Source organism: Anopheles gambiae, chromosome 2 (genome assembly GCF_943734735.2).
Source record: "Anopheles gambiae chromosome 2, idAnoGambNW_F1_1, whole genome shotgun sequence".
Classification (NCBI taxonomy): Eukaryota; Metazoa; Arthropoda; class Insecta; order Diptera; family Culicidae; genus Anopheles; species Anopheles gambiae.
Window position 1 is genome coordinate 31175959 of NC_064601.1, and position 12101 is coordinate 31188059.

General features: G+C 45.3%; 1 protein-coding gene across 11 annotated transcripts in view; it reads right to left on the reverse strand.

Moving 5' to 3' along the window:
* Positions 1-2496: 2496 nt before the first annotated feature.
* Positions 2497-12101, reverse strand: part of LOC11175761 (organic cation transporter protein) — a 34983-nt gene continuing 25378 nt past the window's right edge. For 9 of the 11 annotated variants that reach the window (XM_061646650.1, XM_061646646.1, XM_061646645.1 and 6 more), the window contains 9 exons: positions 9886-10340; positions 8394-8540; positions 7912-8167; positions 7565-7832; positions 5913-6213; positions 5483-5663; positions 5252-5397; positions 5054-5178; positions 2497-4980 (listed from right to left, as the gene is read on the reverse strand). In XM_061646650.1, coding sequence (XP_061502634.1) covers positions 4953-4980; positions 5054-5178; positions 5252-5397; positions 5483-5663; positions 5913-6213; positions 7565-7832; positions 7912-8167; positions 8394-8540; positions 9886-10340 — 1907 coding nt within the window. In that variant the 3' untranslated portion in view covers positions 2497-4952. The remainder of the gene's footprint in view (positions 4981-5053; positions 5179-5251; positions 5398-5482; positions 5664-5912; positions 6214-7564; positions 7833-7911; positions 8168-8393; positions 8541-9885; positions 10341-12101) is intronic. The other 2 variants (XM_003436313.2, XM_061646655.1) reach the window with 1 other exon arrangement.

A 12101-nucleotide genomic window follows, 5' to 3' on the forward strand; every position in this document is an offset into this window, starting at 1 on the left:
AATTACGTTTGTACCACTAGTGTATGTATTCCTACATGTATTTAGTCACCAATGAACCCTTTTTGACCACCAACTGTACCACAATATGGTTTGTTACTGTTCTGTTTTTCTGGCGTGGAATCCGCTCACAATAGCGCACCATTCCGCAGCACGCTACAACAATGTTTACATTTTTGACAGCTCGCGCCTATGAAAGATGGTGGCACACTTGCCCCAAACAGAGATGGCACACTTGCCCCAAAAGTTGTAACTTTTTTGAAATTGAATTTTTCAGTGACAAAAAGAAAGTTTTTTTCAACTAACCCCACAAAAAATTTCACGTTTTCTCAGCTATACGGTGGTGTAAATATTTTCTCTCTTGATTGTTTGCTTGATTTTTGAGAGCTTATCTGATTGGATTCAAAAATTATAATATTCTGATCAATTTTGAAACTCAATATAAATCAGTTCAAAACAATGGGGAATATCGATTGGTCTATATGAAATTCGGCTCAGTATACCTAGTCATTGGAAAGGAACCAACTGTATACACAATTGATCATTAAACTAAAGTTTTTAAGGAAAAATGCTTGGTGGCACTATTGTCCCGTATGGCACACTTGCCCCAAATTCCGCTATTAGCTAGAATGCTTCAGATAAAATAAAAACAATATTTGGGCAAAACAAAACAATTAAATTGTCTTGTCTCCGAATCCCAGCATTATGATTTCCTCATCAAAAAAGGAACGCTATCAAACGAATATCTTGTTCGAATCTAAAACAATAACAGATTAGCCAAAACAACAACTTTACAGCTCTTTGTTTGAGCTGTTTTGTGTGGTTTCCTTTGATTGATAACTTCAATCGCGTCGTTGCAGCCGTCGACCGAAAGGAATGGCTTATTAAATTACCCACACGTGCCACTGGAGCCACCAGGAGAAACGGTTCTGGATAGAGCCTGGCGTGGCGGAAACCAGAACATATCCTTGAGCGTAAAGCCATTCATTTTCGTCTGTCCGAACATTGCTGGAGGAACATTTTGAACTGCAAGTGTTACGTCTCCCCATGCAAGCAGTGGTAGCTTTGGAGTGTCGGTTTACCGTACTGAACCACCACAGCCCAGCACCGTACGACATCCGACACGAACAAGGTGCAAATGTTCAAACCCAAATGTGGGTTTCGGGTAACACTTCCTACTGAGCATTAACGCTTACATTTAAATTATAGATGTGACGAGCTTGCTAAGAATAACAACTAAATACAACGACGAAAGAGAACGAGAACATTAATCGATCATTTGGTACATTTTATTCGCGCGCCTGTGTTGTGCTGTATCGTAAAGACAGCCGGCAGGCAGACAGAAACCTATCAGCAATTGGAAGCACCGTAATTGAAGAATTATAGTCTACCGGCACCTGTCCCGAGGTTTTGGCGGACAGAGCGCTACAGAGTGGATAACATGAGCAGGAAACGGTTGGTCGCCCCCTCGTCAAATGTCGATCCAATTCAATATCTGGGTCTCACTGCCTGTGTGTGTGTGAAGTAGTCGCTGAGTGGCTCGACTTTACCTCACCCGTTTATCAAGCAAAAGTTCGCCCCGGTGGTTAGCTTCCAGCCGGTGGTGACCTCCACGCTGGATCGGATGGGTGCGTTCTAGTGATCGTTCGTTTCGTTCGTTTTCAGCTCGATTGTATCCTGCTGGGCCAGGGCTCGGTTCAGGAATTTAGCCGTAACCTTCACCGTCAGCTCCCTACCTGTTGCAGTGCATTCGATTCTGGGCCAACGCATTCCCAGCCGGTATCGTTCCAATTCTACGCCAGTTCCCAAACGAGCATCGAGCACGAGTGGCTCGATCGAGCAGGAGATCCCACTTCGGCGGCACGCGGCACCACGGCACAACACAGAAGTGTCAACCGTGTCGCTGGTGGTGATCATTTCGTAGTGACCGCGTCTCTCCAGCTACGGGTATCCTCCGATCTGTTATTCTTTTTTTTTTTGTTTTACCACGCTCCGGAACATAGAAATCGTGACCGAGCAGGCTGCATCAATTAACATACAATTAACTTCCCCGTTCTTGTTGCTTGGAGGGGTTCTGTTGTTGTGTGGTTGTGTCTTAACTTTCGGACTTAAGTCTCTGCTGCAAAACACCGTGCTCTTAGAGCCTGTGCATTCGCTTCCACATTCACTTACCGCCAATTGTTGCTGTCCCACGTTGCCCGGTGGTGAGAAATTGAATTCGAAAGCGACACTCGGCTTGCACACGCGGACGCGAAGGTCGTTGGTGCGTGAAAAATGCTGGTGAATCACTGAGACCTGCAGCTATTAGACAATCGTTTAGGAAGAATGCTGCTTCAAATGACTCCGTACCCTCCGTCAAGCCGATTCTCATCAGCTGATGAGCAACCGAGTAAACTGTCACGTCTAATGTACTGGGCAACTAAAGCAAACCCGTGCCGCTGCCGTTTTTCGGATGGCTGTTAAACGTTGCCCAGTGGAGCACGCGAACTACACACACAGTACGGTAATTGTACCACATTTATTATCTCTAGCGTGTTTGGAACTACTCACACACTCGCCTGCGGAGCGGTTAACGACGAGGTTCGACACTCATTTACTTCGATAATGGTTACTCGCGCTCACTGTATCATCCTTTCGCGCACGCCTCTAGCTCGCCACCTAGTACTACTACTGCTCGTAGCTTCTTTGTTGGAAAGGATATTTACAATGATGATTCAACCACAATCACTTACACTAGCACCTAACACGCGTAGTAGTAGTATTTATCTGTTCCGTTTTCACTATTGTTCTTGATTTGCACTGCAGCTAGTGCTGGATCTTTGTGTGTATGGTTGTTTGACTGCTTGCTTGCTTGCTTTAATACTCAGCCTCAGGACACTGGCACACAGACTGCCGTGTCGTGGACATTTAAATGCTCTATTATATCTCCTTTTAGTATAGTATCTTTACAACTGCTGGTAAACCAAATTACACGATGCCGGCAAACTGATGCACTAACGGAGATAAGTGACACGAGGGCGAGGGGCCTTACTTTCCAAGTGGAAGCGAAACTTTCTTGCTTAAGTACGAGTACGAGCAAATAAATAAATAGAAAGCTTTTACACTCACACACGGCTTCAACAATAACAATAGACAGAACTGCTGCCCGTTGCAACACTGCGCTGCACCGATGCGGATGGTATTACTGTAACGCATCCCTTACACACTGTTCACTAAACATCTTCTCTACAACAACCACAAGATGTAAAGAAGATTACCTGCTTACATCTTACATGGTTTCTGTGCGCTAGCTTAGTATTATTTGCCCTAACTTTTTATCAATATATATTAAATCTCATTCAAATTCCGCCGACCCGATCTTCCTAACACAAACCTTATTTCAACCCGACCTAACCTTCTACTACAATTTGCTCAACATTCTCGCATTGAACTATTTACACGAGTTTCCTTTATTATGTGCGGGAGCTTTTAAACTACTGTCTGCCGGTGCTTGCCCTCGTTTTGCTTTGCCTTTTGGGTTGATCGTCGTCCATAAACAGGACTCTACATTGACACATGAGAATATATGACACATTAATTACGTTTAAGTACGGCTAACATAGACGAACAATCTTTCAGCGCGAAGGTTACGGAAACAGCGGTGCTAGGCCAGCAGATCTGGAGAGCTTTCGGGAGAGCTAAACTACTGCTCAACTGATCCTGTCTTGCGTGATTCTTTTGTGGGATATCTCATACTCCTCTGCTGTAATAGAAATTTTACAGAGAGAGAGAATGCGTGCGTGTATATAAGAGAGCCTTTGAATGGTTAGTATTCCTTTACTTCCGGTACTTAAATTAGTATTTCCCTTCCTCCATCGTTTCCAGTTTGATATATCGATACACCATTTTGATGCTCTAAAATACACCTAAAGCGTTGCTAATTCTGTTTTGTTTTTGTGTTTTGCATTCTTTCAACAATGATTGGCATAATAATATGTAAATATTGGATGCTGCTTTACAGATGTGTGATGCCGCTCAGGGCAAATGCTACTACACAATTTACCGTCCCATCCGAGGACGTAACGATGAGTAGCGGGTAACGCACGTGTAGGAATCGTCTAACACCCGAACCCTATCAATCTATCAAAGTTCGAAGATCGGCCCAATAATGCATGTGGCTTAGTGAATAATGTACAAAAATCTCTTAAAACTGTTGGATCAGTCCCAACACTATTGCTGGCTGCTACTGCTGCTGACTATAACTATTGTTTACTGTGTGTAAATGAGCGGAGTGCTTTGCTTTGTGAACCGGTCACAACGACATTCGCTACTGGGGGGCGTCGGGGCCTTTCCTGGAACCAGCCAGCCAGTGCCCAACATGACGGGACCCGCGACGTATCGAAATGTTTGCTTCCTATTGAATAAATCTGTTCCATTATACTTAATTCTTGCTTGGTTTAGGCCAAGGTTGTTGGCTCAGAAGTAAAATCATACTAAATGCTACCACAGCTATTTAGGCGGGCTGTTGGAACAAACCCTCCTCCGGAGGACACTCGGAAAGGTTGGCATTACAGGTACACACACTGTACCGTTACAGCGGTGCTTTGACGAACATTGAACCCCTTTTCAAAACTGTCTCATAAAATTGACCATTTTAGATATTAAAAAAAACAACCAAATCAACGACCATTGGTCGCTCTCTGGCGAAAGTGTTCGGTACAGGATTGAGGTTAGAGTTCGGTGCGCTTCGTGTACTACAAAACTCGATTAGGGAGTAGATATGGCAGTTGCAGTTGATTGATCGTTGATCATGTCGGTCGGATGATACTTCACTCCAGCTCCACTGTGGTGGTGGTGTGTTAGCCGTCGCGTAACAGTGGGTCCAGCTGAGAGAGGGCTCGCATCCACGCACTATACCAACCAGGTCTTGCCTCGGCAGAAGGATTGATTAGGGAGAATGAGTCGCACGGTTTCGCTTAAGCTGGTACCTGTGTATCGATTTCTCTGTGGATCGAATGTAAAAAAGCATCACAAAATTAAGAGTATGGCTCACGGCGGCAAACATGCTGCAACTTACTTATCCTCATCATGCTCCTCGTGCTCGTGGTGCTGCATTGCTTCCGGCAGGAAAATGATCACAATTGCGCCAAAGATACACCAGGCCGTTAGTAGCGTCATCAACAGATGGACTTCGATTTTTGTCTATCGAAATAAAAACTCACAGAAACGTTAAGATGCATCTAACAGGCTACACGATTAACGGTGTGCTACTTACCAGCAACGATAAGTATGGTGTCAGGACGAGCGCAAAACCAGCCGCCAGGTTACAGGCTCCGACACCGACGTTACGGATTGCGGTCGGATACAGTTCAGCCGTGTACACCGGCATAATGGTGTTACCGGCGCTGATGGTGAATTTACCTACAAGAGGAGGGTCGTTATTGTGTCAGTTTTTTTTTAATAAAAGACCTTCAAACAGTCGTTCTGTCTTATCGTCGATTCTTACCGATCATCACGAACGTAATTTTCATCGCCAACAACTCCGGTTTACCCTCGACGATGGCGGCACACAGGCAAGCAAGTGCGGCTGCAAAGAACGTCGCACAGAAGAGCCACTTTTTGCCGGTTCGATTGATGATGTACATGGCCAGTGCGATGGCGGGAATCTCTACCAAACCAGCCAGTGCCTAAAGTGGGTAACGGTACGAAACAAATCAAGTCAAGTGAACCGAGTTTTGCACGGGAAGCATTCGAGCAGTTCGGAGTGTAATGCGGATTGCAGCCCATCAGGCGTGTAGCGAATATTTATAGCAAACCAACTGGATTTACACCGAACTGCACGTACCCAACGCGGAATTGTGTTGTAAAATGAAACCTATAATTGATTTTCATCCACAAACCCCCTTCTCCTCCCTCAAATCACCAAATTGACGTACCGAGTTGAGATAAATGTTGCCGCCAAAGCTGTTCATGTTCAGTACCAATCCATAGTAGACGAGATTCATCGTGAACCAGATGCACAGGAAGCAAAAGGTCACCAGGCGAAGATACTTTGATCGGAACAGCTCGCAAACACCGGCCGCCGTTTCCTCCTCGTCCACCGGGGGCTTCAGCAGCTTGTCCAAATTGTCCGGTAGCGGGCGCTTGTTGAACGCGGCCGCCTTGCGGATGACTTCCTTCACCTCGGTAATGCGACCTTTGCACAGCAGCCAGCGGGGCGATTCCGGCAGGACGAACCTAAAATGAGCAAATTCTACTTTTAGGTCTGACTGTTTTTTTGTGTTACGGTGATGTTTTACCGATGTTTTAAACAACAGCTCACGTAATTCCCGAACATATTTAGTGTTCTTAGCCCTACACTTTCTCTAACAGACTGCCGCATTTCCCACAAAAGCTGCAGCCATTGCCAACCGACATTCCGATGTCAAACCACAAGCCATCGACCCGCGGTCGGAAGGATGCTTCACCAAGCACTAACCACTAATTACCAATTTGCAGTGGAAGCACAAAATTTCCCAACTCTGCGCTTCACATTACCTGCTCTCAGACAGATAGAGCATCGGGGTGTTCCTTTCACGTGTACCGGGGAGAAAGAGAAAGCAGCTCCTCAACTCCCTTTACCAACAGAAAAGCAAATGCCAAGCGTGAACCTGTGAGTGAAATTGATGTAAACATGGAAACGAGCCGAAGGTCGAAGCTATTTTCTACGCTTCACGTTGTTTGTCGTGTTGTGCTCGAACGACGAGGAATTGGAATTGTTTTGCAAGCTTTGCAGTTGGTGTGTCCATCTTCAACGGTGCTGACATTATTCGCACCAAGGACGGCGGGGAGCTAATCGAATTGGTTTTTATTTATTACTACAAAGGTCCCGTTTGCCATCCACAACACATCCTCGTCGCCAACAGGAACTAGAGGATTGTTGGGTATGGTTTGGCATCTCATTACTGGTGATGATTTTCGAGGCTTAATTAGCATTGTACTGACAGGCTGACAGGGTGCTCAGCAAATGTATAGTGCCACATGCGACACACACTCTTTGCGGGTCAAGACAGTGCAAAATACAAACAAACAAACACGCTCCCCAACATAGAAGGAAGCAAACTATTTTAAGCAATTATTTAAGCGCATGTTGTTTGCTTGAAGAGCTCGTGGGCGAGAGTACATTCTTTCCGGGCGAGCGTAATCTGATACGGACGTAAAATTAATGTGAACTCTGTGGTACGAGCAGCAACAGCAACCTGTTGCAACGGACAAGTTGGACGCTACGTACTGCTCATCGACCTTCAATGGTCTGTGAAATGGGACGTTTGCTTTAACAGGTGGTCCAGGTTCGTCAGTGGTTTAATTTATCACTAGCACTGCAGGATGAGCGAAATTTCACTCGCAAGAGGACGTACGTATGGGGTTATTCGCTTTCATTGCGTCGGAAAATCAAACACATCCAAAAAGAAGCAGATCACCGTTGCAGGGTGATCACTGCAGGGACTGAGAAATTACTTTTGATATCCTATATTGACCGTAAAGTGATTAACTTCATTACCACCCATTAACGTGACTTGTTAGATGGTTGGTTTTCATACATACATACCATAATAGGCACAGAAACACACCCGGCAGCCCGATGCACAGCTGCAGATTTCGATAGTCCTGCGTGAGGTACGCAATGCCGGAGATCATGATGTACGACACGGGCAGCGGGAACAGATTGTACATGCCGGCGATCGTTCGCCACTTGCCGTCCACGTACTCGATCGCCAGAATGAGCCCAGCGTATGTCACCGACACCGACACAATGCCCAGTAGCGCACGCAGCACCAGATAAAACTCGAACGAATCGGCAAAGTAGAGGGCTAATCCTGTGGATGGCAGCATAGAAAACAGCAGAAATTAGTAACACTCAGCAAACAGAGACGTTACACGATCCTTTCGTCTTACCAAATATCGACTGCAGGACGGCAGAGATGAAGAGCATCATTTTGCGGCCAAACTTGTCCGAAAGCACGCCGGACGTGATGCCGCCAGTTGCAACCCCGGCGAGGAAAAACATCTCGGCCACATTCTTCAGGTACTCCTTGTCGCAGACGAGATTCCACTCCGAGGACCAGGTGTTGCCGAGGTTGTCGTGCACGTCAAACTCCCAGGCGCTGCATGCAACCGTGTCGGTTACGTTCTTCGGCAGTGAAAAATTACTCTAAAATCGTTGTCCATAGTAAAGTTAGCTTTCAGTTATATCCTCAAGCATTTTCTTCTCCAACTGTTGTACTGTCCTTCCTATCCACGCCGTCTTATGCCCAATTGTTCTAATCCGCACCGCGGGGACAAAAACAATTTGCAAACGCAGCGGCAGAGTACGGAGTACGGACAAACAACAAAGGGCGGAAAGAAAGCATTACACAGCCAGCATTTTCGCTACTTACCATCGACAGCTGGGCGCTCGTTAGCGCATTCCAGTCGTAATTCAGCATCCTGCAATTTTCCACCGAACTCGACACGTTCCGCCACCGGTCGATGGGGACGTCGTCTAGATGTGTCGGCCGTCGGCACCAGAAGCTTTTATCTGCTGCCTGGGACGGATTGATTATGCGCAACATTAACCGGAAATGGGACACCGTATGAATATTGAAACGGTTTCTTGGTTTGTCCCTGTCCCCCGTACTCCGTACGGGCGGGAGACGGAGCAAAGTGGGAGAGGGGCGAGAGAGAAAGACAGAGAAAAGGCAGCAAGCGAGAAAGAAAAGGAGACAGGGCGAAACGCGCGGGCATTCAATTGGACTAATTATCGTGATCTGAATTCTTGGCATGCCGTAAATCTTTGTACCTGCTTTGATGGTTGGAAAAACGTGGCGATGGGCAAAAGTGATGGAGGGAAACAGGCAGGCTGGCATGGCTGTGGTATGCGGTCGTTTGAGGGACTTTTATCGGATTACAAGAGTGAACAACAGCACGACAGGATAGTAGTGAATGAAATTTGCTACTAATATTCTTCTTGCTTTGCTTCCATAGCGCTTCAATCTTCTTCTTATATATCTGAGACTAATTGGTTCACCCACAGCAGGACAGTCAGTTCTCATTTCTTCCAATTGCTCTGATTGAATTTCCCAGAAAATTAAAAGGAAACTATTCTGCAGCTGGAGATTAAAAGGATATTGGAGATTTCTTTTCAAATCATTTCTTTGTCAATTAAATAGCTTCATTCAGTTTGGCTTCTATAGCAGCCATGATGTTACTAATTTGTCTAAAGATAACTATTCTTTGCAGGATATGTCTGTGGGAAACAGTATGAGATACAGTGAACCCTCTCTTATTTGAGAGGCGATGGGACTGTCGAATAAGAGGGGTTTTCAAATTACAGAGGTGGAAAGTGCATGAAAGGTCCATCCAAACAAGAAAGAGACAGAACATTTAGTATGCAGCCTTAACTGTTGCTATAGGAAACTGCGAACAGGATTGCCAATTTGAGCATACATCATTCAATAACCATGGCAACACCATACACAAATAGAAGGGAAACAGATTTCAGAGGTTTTCCAAATTAGACGAACAAAAATGTACTGAAAATCAAGGGACTGTGCAAAATGTTCAAATAAGAGAGGTTTTTCAAATTGGAGAAGTGTCAAATAAGAGAGGGTTCACTGTATTTACGTTTAATTCCTTAGTTGGTGACTGAGGAAGCGAATTCAGTTACACTGGTAATTGGTGTTGGTAAGGACTTACGTATGAAATGAGCATCTATGGAGGTTTCGATTTGGACATGGATTTTGGAACTAATGCTGGGATGCAATTATGTTCTGTTAGAACTTCTATCGTTGCCATTATCTCTTCCCTTGTTTTTTCTCTCTCTTTCTCTCTTTCGCATCTTGCCCATATCTCTCCATCCGTTGTATTCCCCATTTCTTTCCCAAAACCTACCTGAAACGTTGGCGAGTAGATGTGGAACGTGTTCGGCACCTGGAACAGGGAGAGCAGAAACGTCATCACGAACTGCCACTTGCCATAGTCCCCGATCAGTTCGCCGATGATGTCGCTTTCCTCGTCCGAGCTTTTGCGCTTTTTCGCTCCCTTGGAGCCGCCCCCGTCACCGGCATTGCCCCCGCCCTTGCCGCACGGTTTACTGCTGGCCTTGTTGTTGCTGCTGCTGCTGTTGTTGTTGTTGATGCTTTTGAGCGGATTGGGGTGGCCGAGCGGGTGCGTTGCGGAGGGTGTCGGTGACGGGGTGGCGCTCGCTTTTCCCAGCATCGCGCTGGGACTGGTGGCCCGTGACGAGGGGTTCAGCGTGATGTGCATCCCGCTGCAGTCCTGTTCGGATTGGCCGGGCGGTGGGGACGGTTCGTTCGGGGAGGTGGTTTTAGATTTGAACATCTTCACTGCAAAGAAGGAAAACACACACACACACACGCACACAAGGGGGAATAAATAGTTGATAATATTCGAAAGTATAATAATTTTGGAAAAATCTTGGATGGTTTAATTTTTATTTCACGTATACACATCAAATAGTTTCGTTTCGTCATTTGAGAACCAAAATTCATTAACCCAGCACGAAGCACACGATACGCTACACTTTGGTCGCTCCACAACTCAAGCCCCGAACGGTGGGTCAACGAGTTTTACCGCACGTGCTCGTGCATAATTTATGTGTACCAATGCGCACTTAATCCCGATACCGTGCACGGACAAAGAGACCCATAGATAGAGAGAGAGAGAGAGAGAGAGAGAGAGAGAGAAAAAGAAACTACACATCTCCATTGTGATCTTCATGCATCTCACATCCAACACAACCCAGAATGGGGGAAGAATGAACAGAATGAACAGTGCACCTCTGTTTGCACTAACATGAGATGTCTTTGATGTTTTCACCTCTAACGTAAATGACGTCACAATTCGGCGACTGCTGGCGACAATTTGGTGACAAACTGCTTTAACACTTTAACTTCTCGCACGATCCAAACACGATCAAGTCTAACGCACAAATAACCGAATGGGTGTAACAGCGTCAATATTAAAAACTAAAATCAGTTATGTTATGTTACCACCTCCTCACAACCCGCAGTCCTGCCCCGTCAGATAGACATACCATAGATAGATGGCCTTGGCCTTGTCGAAGGAGAACAAAACGACTGCACTCGATTCGGTCATTCGATCGGCCGATCGGTTCGGGGTCGTCAGTGAAGCACATTTTACGGATTAATTTTTAATTTATCGTAAAGTACGGGTCGAAACGAATTTGCCTTTTTTTAATGCTTTAGTGTAGAGCCCACCAACGAAACTATTGGGGCAAAGTTGCATCTTCTAGTGTGATTATTTCTAGCTACTATAGATGCAAAAATCCTGCATTCAAATACAAATTGAGCGCTTGTTAAATGCCTTCAGGTCGGGCACAGGAACGAGCAAAGATGGCGGATTATTATCAAACAAGCATTACATTGAAGTAAACCCTTTATTGTACTGAATCGCAAAAAAAAACAACAATGTATGATTGCAAATTTAAATAATTTTACGATTAATCTCTCATAATCGATGTAAAACAACCCACCAGGCGCAACGAATGAACAATGGCGACAGGGCGTTCTGTAAGCCTGCAGCAATCTCGACACCGTTAAAAAAGGTGCCATAAATGTAATTAATTCGAATTAATAATTCATATTGCACGTAATCTAAATAGCTCTCTCGTACCTCTCCCTTTCCACGCCCGGTACAAAGCGGTACACAGCAAATAAATCGTACTTGTAACCCTTCCCTTGTTTGTTCTCCATTGCCCTGCCGTTCGGAGCGTTGAAATAATGTTTCAATTAAGTCACGTTCGGTGAATCCATCAATCAACACGGCAATCCACTCGACTCGCTTAATAACGATCGTTTTCACCGATGAAGCCATCAATTATGATTCAGTATCAGCGTGTTGTATAGCGATGTACTCGTGCGGGGAAAAGAGTATGAAAAAACGTGCCAAATTCGACGATAAATAAAACCTATAACCGCGATGTACAAAGGCAGGCGAAAGGGGTAAAAAATGCGACTTGTCACGCAATTGTACTCCTTTTTTTCTCTCTCTTTCATCGCCGGAAATTACATCAAACAAACCGGAATGCTGCGCACACTGTTTGATTGACGTTTGAATGAACGACA